Consider the following 19,207-nt stretch of genomic DNA (forward strand, 5'->3'; position numbering starts at 1 on the left):
TTTTGCTGAAGAGCATTCAAAAACAATTGTAGCAGTACATTGACAGGGAACTGCCAGAAATTCAAACCAGACTCAGAAAAGGACATGGAACAAGGGATGTCATTGCTGATGTCAGATGGGTCTTGGCTGAAAGCAGAGAATACCAGAAAGATGTTTTCCTGTGTTTTTGACAGTGCAAATGCATTTGAATGTGTGGATCATAACAAATTATGGATAACATTGAGAAGAACGGCAACTCCAGAACACTTAATTGTGCTCATGTGAAACCTATATATGGACCAAAAGGCCATTGTTCAAACAGAACAAGGGAGGATGGTGAGACATCATCTCATGTACTTTGGACATGTGGACATATTATCAGTAAAAAACAGTCCCTAGAGAAAGAGATCATACTTGGTTAGGTAGAGGGTCATTGAAATAGAGGAAAACCCTCAATGAGATGTACTGGCACAAACGTAGCAATGATTATGAGGATGGCACAGGACTGGGCAGTGTTTTGTTCTGTTCTACTGTGTTTTACATCGTACACACATGGACTATGAGTATTATGAGTGGGAACCTATTTGACCACACCTACCAACAACAACAAATGCTACGTAGTATAAAGGAGTTAATTCAACACGTTTACTGATGAACAACTGGCCATTACAGTAACATGTGGACACAGGAGCCAATGTGCCTGGCTATGGTGAGGGGCCAAAGGAGCATGCTGCCTCCTCTCCTCCTCTTGACTTAGTGCTGTAGGAAGGAAATCCAGGCACATTATGTCCCATTTGTAATTTGAGACAGAAATGGCTGCTCAGGGCTTGTGGACAGGACACTGAGCAAGTCTGGAAGCTACACTGCTGGAAGGCTCAGGACAAACTCAAGTGAGCATAAGCAAATTGAATTATGTCAAACACTAGGTGGGTCACTCTCCCATGCTCACTAGAGCTGACAGCAATAGCACCAACTCCTAAGGGCAGGCTGAGCTTGGCAGCCTCCTGGGCAGTGAACTTCCACAGTTTCTGTGCATCTCAATGGGGAACAGCAGAGAAGGTCAACAAAGCCTCAGTAACTTCCACTCTGCTACTTTAATATGCCGGGTGCCCAGCCCGGCCAACCCACACCCAAACTTCGCCCCTTGCCCTAAGGGAAGGATGCGCTAGACTCGATCTCTGGAGGTTAAGACCGGTAAGTGGAGACCTTCCCCCTACCCCCCAGACTCCTGAAGCCCAGTGGCTGACTCCCTCCAGAGACTCCTGCCAGCCCAGATCCTGTCCACCCAGGAAACCGCAGGCTTGCCGTGGATAACAAACCTTGGGTTCTTCCTTTTTGCCTTCTCCTTCCCCTTCTTCTCTCCTTTTTCTCCTTTCTGTTTCTGTTTTTCTCCTTCCCCTCACCTCAAAAAGCTTTAGTGTTTCTTTGTTCACTACCTTTGCTTTCCGCTTCCAATTGGAAAATCGTGGTAGCTGCCTTCTTGAGAATGTGTTTTTGTTTTTTAAACGCTTTGCGTTTGTTATCACCACAAAAGAGGCACATCCACGTGCAGGGCGGAGAGCCGGCTGAGATGGCCCGCTGGAGGTCTGTGAGTGGTGCTGCCACGTCCCCAAAGGGAGGGGTGCAGGGGAGGATTAGGGTGCACAGAGCCCTTCTTCCCAGCTGGAGTCTGGGTCTCTGCGTGGGAGAGGGTCGGGGCAGGAAAGGGAGGACGCGAGGGCGAGAGAGGGAGAGGGCTTAGAAGAGTGAACAAGTCCAAGTGAAACTTCTCCTAGGGACCAGATGCTTCGTCACAAGTTTCTGCCCTAAGCCGGTCAATTTCCAACGGAAATTATAATGATAATAAACGGCCCAAACCTTCCCTGCGCGGCCAGGCTTCTCCCCAAGGTCAACGCAGCGGGCGCGGAGGCCAAGTCTAACTCGCGTCTTCTCCCCAGACCTGGATCGGAATTTGTCCCCGCTACGTACGTCCTGGGGTCCCCAGGGCCAGCACCCTGGAGGCTCGTCACACGGGCGCAGGGATGGAAGCTGGCCTGGGAAGGAGAGAGAGGAGAGGGCTTCCAAGGCCGCGGAGCCTAGGAGCTCTCAGGGAGCCGGTGGCGAGGAGAGAAGGGCAAACCGAGGGGACTGTGGAAAGGGGTGGGGACAACGAGGGGAAGGCGTCCAGGCCAGGTGAGGAATTTGGTCTGGGAGGGGCTCTGGGCTGGCGTGGGGCGGCTTGCGGCCCCACGCGTGCCCCACTCGGGAAAGCAGCTGGTGTGGGGCGCGGGGAGACCCGGGCGTAGGGGAGATGGGGCCGGCGGGAGCGCGAGGAGATGGGGGCGGAGGAACCGCTGAGGCAGGCGCCGGAGGCCCCGCCCCGGCGGGCTACTGGAAAACTTTGCGCTCTGGCTGGTTGGCAGTGGCTGAGCGATCCTGTCCCGGAGACACACAACCGGGATCCCTCGCGAGCGTGGTGGCTGGACCGCGCGGGTGGTGAACCCGAGCTAGAACCGCAGCGCCCTGTGTCTGCCTCCCAGCTGGCACCCAAGCGGAAGAAGAGACGCCCCGGGCACCGCCGTGCACCGCCCGCCAGCATGCTGGTGGCCAGAGTGCTCTTCCAAGACCGAGGTGAGCCGGCGAGGTTCTATTCGAGTGGGGGCGGAGACCAGCTGGGCCCACTTTCTGACAAAATTCCAACTGATCTTGGGCTGGACAGTGACGGGGCGGTGGAGCAGAGTGCGCCATAGCTGCCAGGGCTACCCACATCAGCATCCACTCTTCCCTTCTGCCATCCCGTTCCGGCAGCCAAAGCCCGGGTCGGAGTGATTAATTACAATTAAAGCATTTAAATGAGCTGGACTCTAATAACCTAAGTGAAGGAGAGGGTCCCCTTCCATGAGGAAGTTCTACCAGACCTTTTCCCTAGACAATGAAAAAGTTGGGCGCTCTCCCAGGGAGAGGACCTGGGGACGCTGCGGGGCATTGTGGTCATTCGCCTGGGGAAATCATTCCTTTTCATTATGTTCACCATAAAATTCCATTTGTCCTTCTATTTCTTAAACGAGGGGCTAGGCTGCCAGAATCCGGGGCTGGAAGGTAAAGTCCCCGCAATCTAAGAATGAGGCTCCCACGGAGAAGTACTGGGTTTCGCCTTCGTGGCTGAGACACAGCCTGGAGCAAGGCAGGGAGAGCCCTTCTTTGGCCTGAGGCGGGGAGCTTGTGGAAGCCTTGCCGCTTTTAGCGCCCAGCCTCTGTAGGTCTTGTCTCTGTCTTTCCATGTCTGTCTCCCAGTCTGTACAGTCTCTGGTTGGTCTACATCTGTCTCTCTGTCTGGCACTGGACACTGCCAATGGCATATTTCTTTGTGGTGTTTTTATATTTAGATTTGAGAGGAACTTGCTGTTGGAATTTTTTAAAGGGAATACACCTTGCTTTGAAGATTTAGAAACCCTGGTGGCATAACGGTTAAGTGCTACAGCTGCTAACCAATAGGTTGGCAGTTCAAATCTACCAGGTGCTCCTTGGAAACTCAATGGGGCAGTTCTCCTCTGCCCTATAGGGTTGCTATGAGTCGGAATCGACTCAGAGGCAATGGGTTTGGTTTTTGGTTTTTGTTTTGAAGATTAAGAAGAAGAAAGGGTGATAGCATGAGCAAAGTGGTTTCCTGGATGATTACTTTAAAAACAGAAGTGCCCACCACTAAACTGGAACTCTGAGTACTTCATTTATACGTCTTTCGAAATCCAGACAGTGGAAGTGGCAAATGGTGTATATAATCACATGTTCCTAATTCATCTTTTCAGTATTCTTTTCTTCATAGATGAAATCTTGCAGGTGTAATTAAGAAAAAATTTAATTCCTAGAAAGCGTGATGGCAGGACGAGGTTCTGAGAGCATGTGACTAAGGATGGCCTTGCCGGTGGCTGGTAGCCATGGTGACTGGGGGTGGTAGTGTGTGTCAGTGTGCTGTGCTCCCGAGCGTCCACATCTGCTCAATTCCCTTCTTAACTGACGCAGGGCTCGGCACTTAGGTGAGTGATTCCATTGGCATGGAAGAACCACACGTTGGGTTTTGTCAGTTAGCAGATGTCGCAGTGGGCCAACTCGTTGCCTCTGTCACCTGACACTGAGATCTAACATGAGCTCTAAGATATACCACCAGTTGCTGTGGGTTCGACTCCGACTCCTGACTACTCCATGTGTGTCAGAGTGGAACTATTCTCCATCGGGTCTTCAGGGTAGGTTTTTCGGTTGTAGATCACCAGGGCGCCTCTAAACCAAAACCAAACCCAGTGCCATCGAGTCAATTCCAACTTCTAGTGACCCTATAGGACAGAGTAGAATTGCCCCATAGAGTTCCAAGGAGCGCCTGGCAGACTTGAACTGCCGACCGTTTGGTTAGCAGCTGTAGCACTTAACCACTATGCCACCAGGGTTTCCAGGGCATCTCTAGGTGGACTCAAACTTCTACCCTTTCTTTTTGCAGTTGAGCACATTAAGCATTTGCACCACCTAGGGACTCCAGGCTTCTCTTTGAAATGGCATTTTTTTCTTTGCATTTGGGAGTTATGTTAAGTGCACAGCCCGACTGTCCTAGTTTTCCATTTGGAAGCTATAACTCCCATTCCCTGCAGAAGGAGCCTTATTTCTCAAAACTCGTGCAATGATTTTCCTCTTTCTGGATATTAAGACACTAACTTGATTCCATGGCATCTCTTCTACCTTCCGAGAAATGCTTCAATATCTACAGTGTATGCGTGTATTTTCAATTATACAAAAATTGAGAATTTGAGCATGCTTCAACTCGATGGCACTGGGTGGCTGGGTTATAATCTTGGAACACTGAGGAATGCCCTACTGCAGAGTCCCTTTTGCAGCCTGGACTTTAGACATTGACCCAGGTGCTGACACAGTGGGCTAGCCGCCCTTAGCCCATCTGTTTACCTCAGCCAGAACTCCGTGTTGTGGGAGCTTTTTATTGCTTCACATTTGCCTTTGTAATTTCCTTATCAATTTTAGCATCATCCAATACCACCCATTTGCCGTAACCTTTTTGTCTGATTAACTTGTAGGGATTTCCCGTAAGCTTTTGGAGCTGATACAATGCTTGGGAGAAAAGGATATACTGGGTGGAATCACATCCATTGTTGTTAGCTGCCCACGAGTCAGCCCAAGTCATGGCGACCTCGTGCGTTACAGAGCAGAAATGCTCCATAAGGTACTTTTGTCTGTAATCTTCGTAAAAGCAGTTTGCCAGGCCCTTCCTCTGCAGAGCTGCTGGGTGGGTTCACACCACCAACCTTTAGGTTAGCAGCCAGTTAGTTACAAAGCACTTGTGCCACCCAGGCTCCTGGAATCATACCTAGTTGTAGTTAATAACACAGATCAGCTATTGTTCGTCTCATGGCTTCTGGGCAGGAAGTCACTACCTTCATCTGCATTCTGTGTTTTTATTGTTTCATTTGTATTTTACATACATTAAGGGTGCAGAAACTAGGTAATACACAAAAAAGAAAAAATTTAAATCACCCTATCCCATACAGAAATCATAACTAAATATCATTAACATTTTAGGTGTATCCTTTTATATTTTTATGCCTAAATATGCATGTAAATATTATTTATATTTCATAAAATAATATTATTATACATCAACTTTTTTTAATTCAGTACTTGAAGTCTATTTAAATGACCCACATGAGTATAAAATCATGTTAAATGATTCAACATTGCACTAGAAAAATTAACTTTTTCCCTTTGATTTCTTCTTTTTAGCTTTTTTTTTTTTTTAATTCTCATACCCCACTTCCTGCATTCCCTGGTAACGCTAATCTGTCTTGATGGATTCATCTATTTTAGTTATGTCATCAAAGTGGGGCCATTCAACATTTGTCCTTTTGTATTTGTCTTCCTTTATTTAACAAAATGTTTTTAAGGTTCATCCACGTGGTAGCACGCATCAGAGCTTCATTTGTTTCTATAACCGAGTAATATTCTACTCTCCACCTGTCAGTTTGTCCTACTGTGGAGGCTCGTGTGAAACTGTGATGCTAGACAAGCTGTGCCACCGGTATTTCAGGGACTAGCAGGATCACATACGGTGGACAGGTTTCATCAGAGCTTCCAGACTAAGACAGACTAGAAGGAAAGGCCTGGCAAACTACTCCTGAAAATTAAACACTAAAAACTTTATGGATCACAGCAGAACATTGATATAGAGCTAGAAGACAAACCCCCTAGGTTGGAAGACACTGAAAGTACGCAGTGGCTGCAACAGTGGGTTCGAGCATACCAATGATCGGGAAGATGACACAGGCCTAGGCAATGTTTCTTCCTGTTGTGCATGTGGTTGGAGCCCACTCCAGGCAAGTAATAACAACAACATTCCATTGTGTGTATGTGCCATGTGTCGTTGATCCATTCCTCTGTTGGTGGACAGTTGGGTTGTTACATTCTATTTCTGAGGCATTGAAATGGTATTTATAAGAGACAAGGCAATGGGCTAGTTAAGTCAAATCAGTGAAAAACTGTTCATTGGAGAGTGTTACCCAATGAGTGGATTTTCCCCGTTCAGCAATCGATATGGTGTCAGGCCTGCACAGTTAGGGCCTGGGGTGGGGTTCCTGAGTCAGTTTGTTCTTGATGATGCCACTCCATTTCCCTGACTTCACTGTTTTCAAAATATTTTAGTCAGATCCCTGAGATTAGCACTCCAGCTTTGTGCTAGTAGAATAGCTAGAAGCGATTTGGCTCTAAAATCATGCCAGTGAAGTTTTTGTCACCATTTAGATAAAGAACAAGGAGAAAGGTTGCAGCCACCCACCCAGAAAGCTTATTTCTGACCTGGTGCACGGGGTCAGGCCAACATGGACATATATGTTTGCCCAGCCCAGCCTGCCCATTTCAAGCTGTGGGACTAAGCGCAGGTGACCTCCTCCCCTTCAGCCTCAGTTTCCCCTGTGATATTCGGAAGGCAGATATGCTGTGAGGACATGTGCCCACGTTTGGTGCATTGAATTAGTGTGGTGTGGCTGAGAAGGGATGGCAGAGATCGCAGAATCGGAGACTTCTTAGGCAGGATACCTCCTGTTCTTCCAGATGCACTGTTTGGCTTCGTTCCACACACCTTCGTTTGTCCTGTTGAAGTCTTGATAGAATTCAAGCCTGTGCCTTGTTAAGAGCAAGCAGAACAGAAAGAGTTTGAAAAGGGTTGAAAAGCAAAGGATCTAAAAGATCTCTTGTATCAAAATCAGCTGCCTTCCGATGGACGAAGCCCAGAAGACCTTTTCCTGAGGCAGACCCTGGGGATCTGTTCCGAGGTTTTCTGTGACACAGAGCCGGAGTATTTGGGCTTTCCCTGGACTGTACCCAGTTCCACACTAGCATCTTGTTTGCCAAAGAGAATGACTTGGAAGCAGGAAGCCTGGCCAGGAAGGCTAATTCATTCCCGTGTTCTGAAGAAGAAAAGGGGGAAAAATGGCAAACCCTTACCTAGCTCATCTCTCATGGCTTTTACTTCACTGAGCAACTCTAGTAATGAACCTAGAGCTGAGTTCCAAACAGGCGGCTCCTGTGCGGGTGAAGTATGCATCTTGCAACGAATTAACTCTGAAACCATGAGTTGAAAAGATTTTGCTGCAGCCACAAAACTGCCAACTTATTATTTCCTTTCTAAATTCTTTTAGATGGGAAAAAACAATTCTTGCTTTCCAAGAAATTTTGCTTGTTGGCAAATGGCTGGTGTTTTAATTTAGTTTGGATGATGAACTCTTTGATTAAGCTGGGAAAATGTACAGCGTCATGCATCCGACCAGGAGAATGTTCTCGCTGTCTCACTGGGCCTTACTGTTATACCATTAAAGAGACAGAGAGAGAGACCAGACTTTGTGGAAATACTTTTCCCTTCTGTTCATAATTTGTTTATTTTTCAAATTGACGTGTAGAGAAAGTGAATTGCTAGAGTAAAAAGCACATCTGGAATCCATCTGACCTCCCCTCACAGGCTGCCCCCTCCCAGGGGGAAAGAAAGTGAGCCTCACTGACACTGACATGGGTCCAGCTTGGGGTCATGCAAGTGGATCTAAAAGGCATCTTATTCCTTCTCAGCAAAAAGAAAAAGCATTGGTGTTAAAAGGCTTGGAGGTCAGCTTTGGTGACCCTGACTTAATGAGGGTGAAATGAAAATTCTTAGATACCAGGGTTTTTATTGAGTAGAACTAAGAGAAGTTCAGATGTGGGCAGTGTATCTCATTAAATACGAAGTGACTGAAGATGCAAATACTAAAGGCCCTTGCAGAGTGGGGTGACAGGGACAGGTTTTCCTGGTTGTCAAGGCAAGATTGTTTGTTAAACACTGAGCAGTGAGTGCTTTGTGCTAGTGACAACGGTTCGTTTAAATGGCAGCTCACTGTAGGAATCTATAATTGTTGTAAGACCGCTAGTAATGAGAAAGAGCATTTTTATCCTGGCACTTTTCCTCATTCCCATACCTTCTGGAATGTGCCCCAGCTCTCTGAATATGTGCAAAACCAGCCAACACATAGCCACATTCACCAACTTGTGGCTTTATTTTTAAGTGTTCAGGTGGAAATGAAGCAATGGCCACACTTTAACAATGCCAGCGATAGAAACTTGCATTTTAAAATAAAATACAATGTAAGGATTTATAATATTTAAGTCCTGCCCTCTGTTGATTGACCCCATTCCTCACACACACAGATTTTGCAGGACGGGGAGGTCCAGTACTTGTAGCCTCCGCAGGGACCCTTCCTCTTAAATGCTTATTCCTAGGGAAGCATGGCCCAGCACCTCCACAATGATAAACCTCCCAACTATAAGCCGACACAACACTCAGAAGTCAAGGGGACCCCACAGAAATGCAGGCACGTGTTCAGCAATAGCATGGCCTCAACCAGTCCTAGCCAGCACTTGGAAATTAGTCCATGTCCGATGGTGGAGAGCTCACACAGTGGAAGCGATGAGAATGAATTATCAATATCTACAGGCAGCCACATGCTTGTTTCTCGTGAGCACAATGTTGAGAGGAGGCCAGATGCAGCTCTATACCGTAGGGTTCCATTAACAAAAAGGTCAGAAACAGGCCAAACTGATCTAGGGGCTTAGAAGTTGGCATAGTGGTTGTGCTTGGGGGTGGGGAGGGGGTGGCTAGGAAGGGCACAAGGAGGCCTGCTGGGACCGGGGCCCACCCTTCTTGGTCTGACTTCTGGTGGGTGTTGAGGTTTTGGACTTTGACTGAGCCATGGGACGAGCTGGCTTCCCAGATAGCTTCCCTTTGGCCTAGTATTCAACTCTCAGGATGGGGCCTACTTTGTAATTTTGACAATCCAAAGAAAATAGGCTTTTAGATTCCAAAGACAGCTCAGATACCTTTCAGTTATGCAAAGGGAGGAGAATAGCGTTTAACATGGACGTTCTGAGAAATATGCTCCTTGAGCGACGAATATCAAATTAAGGAAATTATCAATCAAAGGTTGATGGGAAAAGAGGTTCACCCTCAAGTCATAGTTCTGCTGTGTCTCTGGCATACCTTATATTATTGTGGTTATTCTACTGCTATTAATTTCTATTGTTTCCTTGTGTTTTAATTTGTTCAGTTTTGTAAAAACCCTATACGTGTCAGGAAAAAGGAGGTGGGGCCTGAAGAGCCAGCTGTCTATTTGCTCTTCACACTCAAGTACAAGTTCAAGACTCACAATCTTGAAGAAACTCAGTTTGCCCCCTATCCATGCTGCATGGCAGAATAAGGTGGGGAGAGCGCTCACGAAAGATCACACAGTATATAAAGTGTTATATATGTTATGGGGGCCGCCAGGCCCTGAGACACAGAAGACAAACTAATTTCAAAGGTCCTTGCAGCTTTCAGCATAGACACACGCGGTCACCATGCAGATACTGGAAGCCTCTGTCTCCCAGCTCAGGTTGGAATTCAAGGACAAATTCATGTTTCTCACCTTTTTACTAGTATAGTATATTTTCATAATTCAGATGATTCTGATATTAACTCACTTTTGCCCTCCTCCGTTTCTGAGGCAGAAGTCTTCCGGTGGTATGCCAAATGTGCTGGGGCATTTTAGATAAAAAACAGGGAGTGATGGTGTGCTGGAAAGAGGGAGATGGTCCCACTGACGGCAGGCCAGGCTGCCTCCTGTGGGTGGAAGGCCACTCTCACTGCTGTGCCCCGGGCAAGTCTGAGCCTTAGCTATTTCCCTCTTCAGCGGGGTAATGACTTCTGGCCCCAACATCCTTCTGCCCAGAGAAAAGAAGACACTCTCAGGAAGCTGGCTCTGGGCACCTTTTGTTTTTAACTCTCTGGAGGAGCTGCAGCTAACCAAACCAGTTGTCAGTGAGTCAACCCTGACTCATGGCCACCCCCACATGTCAGAGGAGAACTGCACTCTGTAGGGTTTTCAGGGGCTGATTTTTCAGCAGTAGATCACCCAGCCTTTCTTCCAAGGCACCTCTGAGTGGATTTGAATCCCCAACCTTTCCATTAGTAGTTGAGCATTTAGCCATTAGTACCACTCGCAAAGAGCGTTTAAATTCTGCCTTTTTTCTGTGTCATTTCTTCCTTAAAAGGAAACACTATTGGTGTGATTTACTGACCTGTGGCTGTGTGAAATAGCAGAATGCTCACTGGTTTTAATGCAACACTGCTGTTAAAATGGTGATAAGACAACCAGAGAGGCCTATGGTCTCCTCATGCTGGTGTTTTGTCACGGGTGAGGGCCATGGCATGGGTAGAAGCACCTACATGAGTCCTCTGATGGAGTATGGCATCTGAGTGTCTTAGTCATCTAGTGCTGCTATAACAGAAATACCACAAGGGAAATTTATTTTCTCACAGTCTAGTAGGCTGGAACTCCAAATTCAGGGTGTCAGCTCCAGGGGAAAGCTTTCTTTCTTGTTGGCTCTGAAGGAAGGTCCTTCTCGTCAGCATTCCCCTGGACTGGAACTTTCTCCACTTCTAGTCCAGGTCCAAAGGATGAGCTTTGTTCCCAGTGCCTCTTTCTTGGTGGTATGAGGTCCCCCCTCTCTGCTTGCTTTCCTTTCTTCTTATCTCTTGAAAGATAAAAGGTAGTGTAGGCCACACCCCAGGGAAACTCTCTTAACGTTGGATCAAGGATGTGACCTTTGTAAGGGTGTTGCAATCCCACACTAATCCTCTTTAACATAAAATTACAATCACAAAATGGAGGACAACAGCACAATACTGGGAATCATGGCCTAACCAAGTTGACACATATTTTAGTGGGACACAATTCGATCCATGACGCTGAGCAACATGTGGGCAGTGGGAATCCACTCACAGATTAAGAAATAAATAGATCAACAAATAATAAAGAACACAAGCATTGATTGAGTGCCTGCGAAAGTAGAAGGTGCTATGAAACATACTACAGATGCCAGCGTTGCTGCAAGTATTAAACAAGATCACCCAGTAAGTCATCCTCCGGACTAAATGGCACATACTCGTTGCTCAGGGAATGTCAGCTGCCATTATTATTTCTGGGGTGCCTAGGTAGTGCAAACCGTTAACACACTCAGCTGGTAACTGAAAAGTTGGAGATTCGAGTCCACCCAGAAGAAAGGCCTGGTCATCTACATCCAGAAAAATCTGCCGTTGAAAACCCTATGGAGCACAGTACTACCCTGACACACACGGGGTCGCCATGTATCAGAGTCAACTCAACCACAACTGTTTTTTTTGTTGTTGTTGTTTTTGTTTTATTACTTCTACTTGCAATGAAAAACTAAGTGGTATGCAGTCTCAGAGAAAAGTCACTGGGCACTGGGCTGATTCCAGACAGTGTTACTGAGCAGGTGGAATGACTTGGGCTTTAAAGATGATAAAAAATTAAATAAAATTAGAGGAGCAAAAGTGTAAGGGAGCTGCTGGGAAAGATGCCGAGCATCTTGACCATCTGCAGGAGTGTCTGCCGAAAAGGCCAAGCTCTTCTTTGGGCTGGGAGAGGCGGTCCACCTTCTGTCCAGAAAGCAATAAGATGCCTCTTGGCTCAGGGTGGGCCACGGCCGGAGGAGGGAGTGTGGGAGCTAGGCTGCCTCTTACGGGTACCCCAGGGGACGGTGTCCCCCTCTAGTCCTTTAAAGGATGGCACTGAGTTTTTTTCTTTTTTTTAGCCATTATTAGCCCCATCTCAAAACTGATCTGCTTTTTCCTCTTTGAGGTTAGAAGAGGGCCTTTGCTAAACTATACAGCTTTCTTCCAGCTGTTGTTTTTAGATGCCATCGAGTGGGCGCTGACTTGTATTGACTTTATGTATAACAGAACAAAACATTGCCTGGTCCTGTGCCATCTTTATGATCATTGGTATGTTTGAGCCCGTCGTTGTGGCCGTTGTGTCAATCCTGCTCACCCCAAACCCGAAATTAATCAATAAGCAAGGTAACTACACCTGGCTTACCAGATCATTGGTGGTGAACAGTTTCATTTTTTTTTCTTTGTCTCCACATCAAACGTTCTGCTTCTAGGTGTGGCTGGCATCTGTCTCTCTCCCAGCCCTGTCGCACCTTCCTACAGACTCGAATGCTCTTTTTAAATTTACAATCCCTGATGGGGACAGATGACTCAGTCAGCAAGGTAAGCACAGGTTTACTTGTGCTTACTAATCTGCAGTGACAATTTCACATGGGTTTCAAAGATGTGAAACCCATGTGAAATTGCTCACTACAGATGATCGGGTACTTTGATTATTGGAAAATTTGCCCCTGCATCTCACTGAAGGTTTCCATCAACTTCCCTGGTCTCCTGCTTTACCAAACACGATGTCCTTCTCCAGCAATTGGTCTTTACTGGAGACCCATCCAAAGTACAGAATTCAAAGTCTCAGTATTCCGTGATCCATAGGGTTTTCACTGGATAATTCTTAGAAGTACATCACACCATGCCTTTCTTCTTAGTTTTTCATAGTCTGGAAGCTCTGCTGAAACCTGTTCACCATGGCCGACCCTGCTGGTCTTTAAAATACTGGTGGCATAGCTTCCAGTGTCATAGCAACACACAAGCCACCACAGTAGGACAACCTGACAGACAGGTGGCGCAGGTATGTGACATCAGACCTGACCTCAAACTTCTCCGTCCTTTGTAACTTCACACTGGATTCCTCTCAGAGCCACAGAAAAGTTCCGCGGGGCAGTTCCAGGTAGAGGGCAGGTGGACACTGGAGTCCACGTGGTTTCAAGTACAACTGACACGCCTAAGTTCCATGACACAGGGAGATGTCTATGCAAAGAAACAGCAGGGCCACCTCTTCCAGATGTCAGGAAACTGAAGACCCTCAAACCAAGTAAGGGAGGGGAGGCTCTGACAGGGTCAACAGGGCCCCCCAGCATAGGTGGGAAACCTGTCTGAAGTCTCCTTTTCTTCTCACTTCCACACACCAGTCCCACCACAGAGCTCCCAGGTTCTGGAAGGACCTAGGCCCTCTGTTAAAAAGCCCCCCTGGGCCTCAGACCTGGAGTGAACTCCGTGAGTGGAGGACGCCTTCAGATTCCATCGGGCTCCAAAATGCAGGGCCCCATCATTAGAGAGTGGTCCATTTGCCTCTAAACCAAATTTAGGGTAGTATTTTAAACATTAAAAAAAAAAAATCTTCACTTCATACACACAAATGAGCTGTTTTTAAATTAACCTCATTTGATCTTCATTAGATATTTAAATACCCAAATAAAATTAATTTAAAGTAACGAGACCACTGAAGATTTCTACGTCAATAGTTGGGTCTACTTCATAACCAACATCACAGAAGTCAGATCCGTTTAGCCCAGTGGGTGGAGGTGGGAGAGGGGTGGAATATCCAGGGTCAAGGGGAGAAAGGATTAATGTTTAGCATCCAAAGAGAGTCTGGCTCTTTGGTTCACCACCTTCACCATCTCACTAGTGCTTCCAACGTTAGTTTCTTTCAGCTCAAACGCCTTGATTTTGGTTTGGGAGATGAGATGTTCATATCTGAAATCCAGGGCTCTGAATGTTTTTAAGACACCCTGGAAATCTGTGTGTCTATCATTGCTTTCCCTTCCTTCCCTTAACTTCAGTAGGAATTGATTCCATTTTTGGTAAGTTTGCATTCCTTTCGTCACCTGTTCCAGCCATAGCTGCTCATTCCAAATCGGGTTTGGGGGGCATGCATGGCATTATGGCTCTTCGTTCTTCAGTAGTTGTGCAGTGGGGCCTCAGGGCTGCAGCCCACCCAGATCCGGTTTCTGTCTCTGGCCTGGCACAGGGGAGGCTGTCCAGGAATTGTGGTTGCTTTCCCACCACATTGCCCCAAAGCTCAACCATCTGGGAGGTCCCGGGAATTAGGCCATCCTCCCAATCCCATCTGACTTTTTGCCCTGAGAAAATCCTTCGTTTCCCTCGTAGTAACTGGGTACAATTGTTTACCAGCTCCCATGGGGATAGATTGAGGATGAACTGGTTAGCATTTCTAAGTGCTTTGAGATTTCAGAAGAAAACCGTATTTGGGCCTGTGTATCATCATTTCATGAGTAAATGATCTTGGTGCTCACACACTGGCTTTCCCCGCCCACTACTCCAGACACCAAATGACTTCTCATAGTCACCCTCAGTCGCTTATAAACTTGGCATGTATTTTAAAAAGCACTCCCTGCATCCTTGACATGCCCAGCCTTAAAAACGCTTTAGTATCCTCGGGCCTCTCCAGCTTGGCTGCTGTCATCGTTGTTTTGGTGGTGTTTAATTTTTTGATGGCACCCTTCCCTTTTGTCTTTTCTACAGGAACCTATTTTCAGCATCGCTACTGGAGTTTGGCATGTAATCCTTCCGAAGCCTGAGCTGCAGTCATTGTTTTTCTTTGAAAAGATTGCCTTGGAGGATGTTCCCAGAGCACCCTCTCGTGGATTTCGGAGGTAAAGTTCTGTGAATCCCAAGGGATGGCTGCTATCTTCATGCCCCAGGCAAAGCCCTCATCAGGGAACACAACGCTGCACGAACACTACAACTACGTGGGAAAGCTGGAGGCCAGGCTGAAGGAGGCCACGCAGGGCAGCACGTTCACCACGGCCATGTTCCTGATCATCTGTAGCTTCATTGTCTTGGAGAACCTGATGGTTTTGATCGCCATCTGGAAAAACAACAAGTTTCACAACCGCATGTACTTTTTCATCGGCAACCTGGCTCTCTGCGACTTACTGGCCGGCATAGCATATAAGGTCAACATTTTGATGTCAGGCAAGAAAACTCTCACCCTGTCTCCAACGGTCTGGTTTGTAAGGGAAGGCAGTATGTTTGTGGCTCTCGGGGCCTCCACCTGCAGCTTGTTGGCCATTGCTATTGAAAGACACTTGACAATGATCAAAATGAGGCCTTACGACGCCAACAAGAAACACCGTGTCTTCCTCCTGATCGGAATGTGCTGGCTCATTGCCTTCTCCCTGGGTGCCTTACCCATTCTGGGCTGGAACTGCCTCCACAACCTCTCCGACTGCTCCACCATCCTGCCTCTCTACTCCAAGAAGTACATTGCATTTTGCATCAGCATCTTCATAGCCATTTTGGTGACGATCGTGATCCTCTATGCACGCATCTATTTCCTAGTGAAGTCCAGCAGCCGCAAGGTGACCAACCCCAACAACTCAGAGCGGTCCATGGCCCTGCTGCGGACAGTGGTGATTGTGGTGAGCGTGTTCATCGCCTGCTGGTCCCCTCTCTTCATCCTCTTCCTCATCGATGTGGCCTGCAGGGTGAAGGCATGTGCCATCCTGTTCAAGGCCCAGTGGTTCATCATGCTGGCCGTGCTCAACTCTGCCATGAACCCCGTCATCTACACGCTGGCCAGCAAGGAGATGCGGCGGGCCTTCTTCCGTCTGGTCTGCAACTGCCTGGTCAGGGGCCGGGGCGCCCGCTCCTCGCCCATCCAGCCCGCTCTGGATCCAAGTCGCAGCAAATCAAGCAGCAGCAACAACAGCAGCCACTCCCCGAAGATCAAGGAAGACCTTCCCCAGACGCCCCCCCGTGTCACTGACAACAGAACACTAACAAATGGGATCCTCTGCAAGTGAGGATGCTGGCTTTTGGGAGCAAAGGGAGAGTCCACGCATCGCCCACCATTAGTTACAGGGAGAGACGGCGCCCCGCTCCGTGACCATGTTCTTATTTATTGCGCGCATCCTACCCACGGGGTTCTTCCAGAGCTGTGACTCAGGAAGCACATTGTATGTGGCCTGACAGCCTGCCCACTGTGGGAGTTGCCCAGGGAGCAGAACCTAAGGAATTGCCAACCCATTTCAGTGCAGACAGCGGGTGCACCTAGTCTGCATCAGGTTCTAGAGCTCTCCAATTGTATTAAGCGGCTGACATTATCAGCCGCTTGATACTGAATCTTCATCATTCTGGTTCACACATGTGCCTCTGGATGACATTAGGATAATTTTACACTCTGTTTATTTTGCAGAGAATGAATGAGTCTGTATTCATATATTTCTGTGTTACAGCGCCTTTGTGGTTCACGTGTTTGCCATATGGCCCCTACATGATGTTGCAATAGACCAAGCAGCTATATAGCAGGTTATGTACGTGTGTTCTGATTGCGTGAACAGCTGAAAGGATACAGTTGTGAATTGAGTGGACATGCTGTTCTTAGTCTCCTCACACTGATATGAAGTCTAAGGTTATGCAAGATTTTAAGGTCTAAGTTCCCAAAAGATTTTGTCCAAGGCTGGTCCCAGGTATGCGGATCTGACTTTGCCTCTGTTGGAGGACCCTGGTGAATATGAGCTGGGTCTGTGGGCCTAGGTCCTCTCACAGCTGGGTCCAGCACTGTCATCAGTCACATGTCCCTGACATAGTTTTAAAGCAGATCAAAAAGCCAAATTATGTGATTATTTGGGGGTTTCTCCAAATCAGAGAAAAGCCAGCCAAGATCTTCTAGGAGCCCTGTGCTACCAGGCCACCCAAGGAACAAACCATGAGGGTAACGAAGGAAAGAACCACGAGAGTAACCAAGGAAAGAACCATTAGAGTAGCTAAGGAAGAAACCACAAGGGTAAAGCAATGAGACAAACCACGGGCCTGTTCAACATTTCCAAGTCGCCAGGTAGTAGTTTATCTAATGTAATGAAGAGTTTTTGATTCTATATTGGAAAAGCACCAAGTCAGTAACATCTACCATGTCGTCTCAACTGAGTAACTGGCACCGTAAGCAAAGTTTCACAGCTTCCTGAAAGTTGACACTGAGAATAAGTAGTACTGACAGTAGTTTATCAGGCCAGAAAACATGATCTGGCACTTTTTGCCTTCTTCAAAAAGGTGTGTTTTAATACTAGGTACATGACACTAATTTTGTATTCCAACATAGGTTGAATCTATGTCACTCTGCTTACTTTATGAAGGGATTACTCAGAAGGCATTTATGTACATATTATTTCCCAAGGATTCTACATGTAAGCCAAATATGTGGAAAGAAAAATACCCATGTTTGTAGAGCTACCATAAGCATATGTTGATGTTTTCAGTTCTTTGTTAAAAAAAAAAGAAAAGAAAAAGACCTTCAGAAGGAGACTTACTTGTGTAAACCACTCTTCAGAGCCTCTTTACGTTTAGGTTCAGTGGGAATTACGCCTGCATGAAGACCCAAAGAGTGGTCTTCATAAGTTCGTCACTTTTTCCAAGAGAAATTGACACCTGTTGTCAGACTCAGGTGGCTCTTACCGAGAAACATTTTTGTAGGTGCTAGGTAGTATTTGTTTGTTTTTAGGTAGTATCCACGTACTGACCAAAGACCTTCTTCATTTTTGTCACTGTTAAGATCTTTTTGTAAGGAGATGATCATAGGTGGCCTTTTTTGCTGTCTTTTAACATCACTAAGAAGTAGCTTGCTCTCTAATCAAATAGCCTGAGGATACTGATGGGATTTCTAGAAAGCAAAGCATTAGGGTACTAAGTTAAGAAAACAGAAAACAATCAAATGCATTAAAGAGACAAAGTGTTTGGTATTGTATTTTCACTTAGGGAATGAAATGAATTTAGAACTTTATTTATACCATAATTTTGACTTGCTTTGGGGCCCTGGATCTCTCTTGAGCTAATATTACTAACACTTTGCATCATAACCCTGTCTTCCCTGATACCTAAGCATCTCAGCTTTCATCCATTGACCCTTCCAGGAAGCCCACAACTACCATTCCCATTAGGAGGTATCAACATTCATGGTATCATGTAGACTCCTTTGAGATAACCCAAAACTTTTAAGCCACTTGAAATAAAAGTACAGCAAAAAGTAATGGTGTTAGTTTGATGTATTCAAAAATTAAAAAATCAACCTTGATCCCAGTATGTACATTCATCACAGCTAGCCTGAGATGACTGAGAAATTGAGTGTTTCAAGGCCATAACCCTCAAGTTTGGCAAGAGGCAATCTTATCCACCACAGAGAAGCTGTGCATTAAATCTCATTTCAGTTAGTAACCTTTACTATGTCCGGTGTGCGTTTGTTAAAAAAATTAAGCAAAAACCTTCATACAAATCCATTCTTGGGAGTCCATATTGTAGGGTTGTTACCCATGGGGCCACCACTTGGGTTGTGGAATGCAGCAACCTCGCTTCTCAACTGGTGCCAGTGCTTCTTAGTATTTCAGAATCTGAACCACTAGGAGAACCTCAAATATCCGTTTTCTTCCTATATGCCCCCACTACCATAGATGATATATTTAGTGAAGCATCACTGGCTTGGGGACATTATATTTCAAGGAAGGTCAATGGATTGCCCTTTGAATAGGGAGAAAATCCTGAGAGTCACGGCAATAAAAGTACAGATAAAAGAGAGGGAATGTTTGGTTCTGCTGTTTGTTGTGATTGGTTCGTACACCAGGTGCAGCAGGAGAGGGCAGGTCAGAACCGGCCTTTTACGCTGCTGTTAGCTGCCACAGAGTCAGTCCCTGACTCACAGTGACCCCGTGCACAAGGGAACAAAATGCTGTCCAGTCCTGGGCCATGCCATCTTCATGATCGGTGTGTGATCCATAAGGTTTTCATTGGTTGATTTTCGGAAGTAGATCACTAGGCCTTTCTTCCTAGTTTGTCTTAGTCTGAAAACTCCACTGAAATCTGTTTAGCGTCATAGCAACACGCAGTCCTCCACTGAAGTGGTGCAGCTGTACATGAGGTTCAAACTGGTATCTCCTGCATGGAAGGCGAGAATTCTACCACTAAACCAGCACTGCCTCCTACCCTTTAGCCTAGCTTTGTTCT

General features: G+C 46.6%; 1 protein-coding gene across 2 annotated transcripts; it reads left to right on the forward strand.

The window, feature by feature from the left end:
* Positions 1 to 1,084: 1,084 nt before the first annotated feature.
* Positions 1,085 to 18,786, forward strand: S1PR3 (sphingosine-1-phosphate receptor 3). 2 transcript variants are annotated; one of them, XM_010600975.3, is made up of 3 exons: positions 1,085 to 1,563; positions 2,382 to 2,589; positions 14,738 to 18,786. In XM_010600975.3, exon 3 carries the CDS (start codon positions 14,893 to 14,895, stop codon positions 16,018 to 16,020), a length of 1,128 nt encoding a protein of 375 aa, XP_010599277.1. In that variant the 5' UTR covers positions 1,085 to 1,563; positions 2,382 to 2,589; positions 14,738 to 14,892; the 3' UTR covers positions 16,021 to 18,786. The 2 variants fall into 2 exon arrangements, with proteins under 2 accessions (XP_010599277.1, XP_064147077.1); XM_064291007.1 differs by lacking the exons at positions 1,085 to 1,563; positions 2,382 to 2,589 and adding an exon at positions 5,758 to 13,043.
* Positions 18,787 to 19,207: the final 421 nt, after the last annotated feature.

The sequence above is a fragment of the Loxodonta africana genome, chromosome 9 (genome assembly GCF_030014295.1).
Source record: "Loxodonta africana isolate mLoxAfr1 chromosome 9, mLoxAfr1.hap2, whole genome shotgun sequence".
NCBI lineage: Eukaryota > Metazoa > Chordata > Mammalia > Proboscidea > Elephantidae > Loxodonta > Loxodonta africana.

Bases quoted from the DNA above. Each gene is read 5' to 3' on its own strand.
- S1PR3 (XM_010600975.3), top strand. From the start codon at position 14,893: ATGGCTGCTATCTTCATGCCCCAGGCAAAGCCCTCATCAGGGAACACA.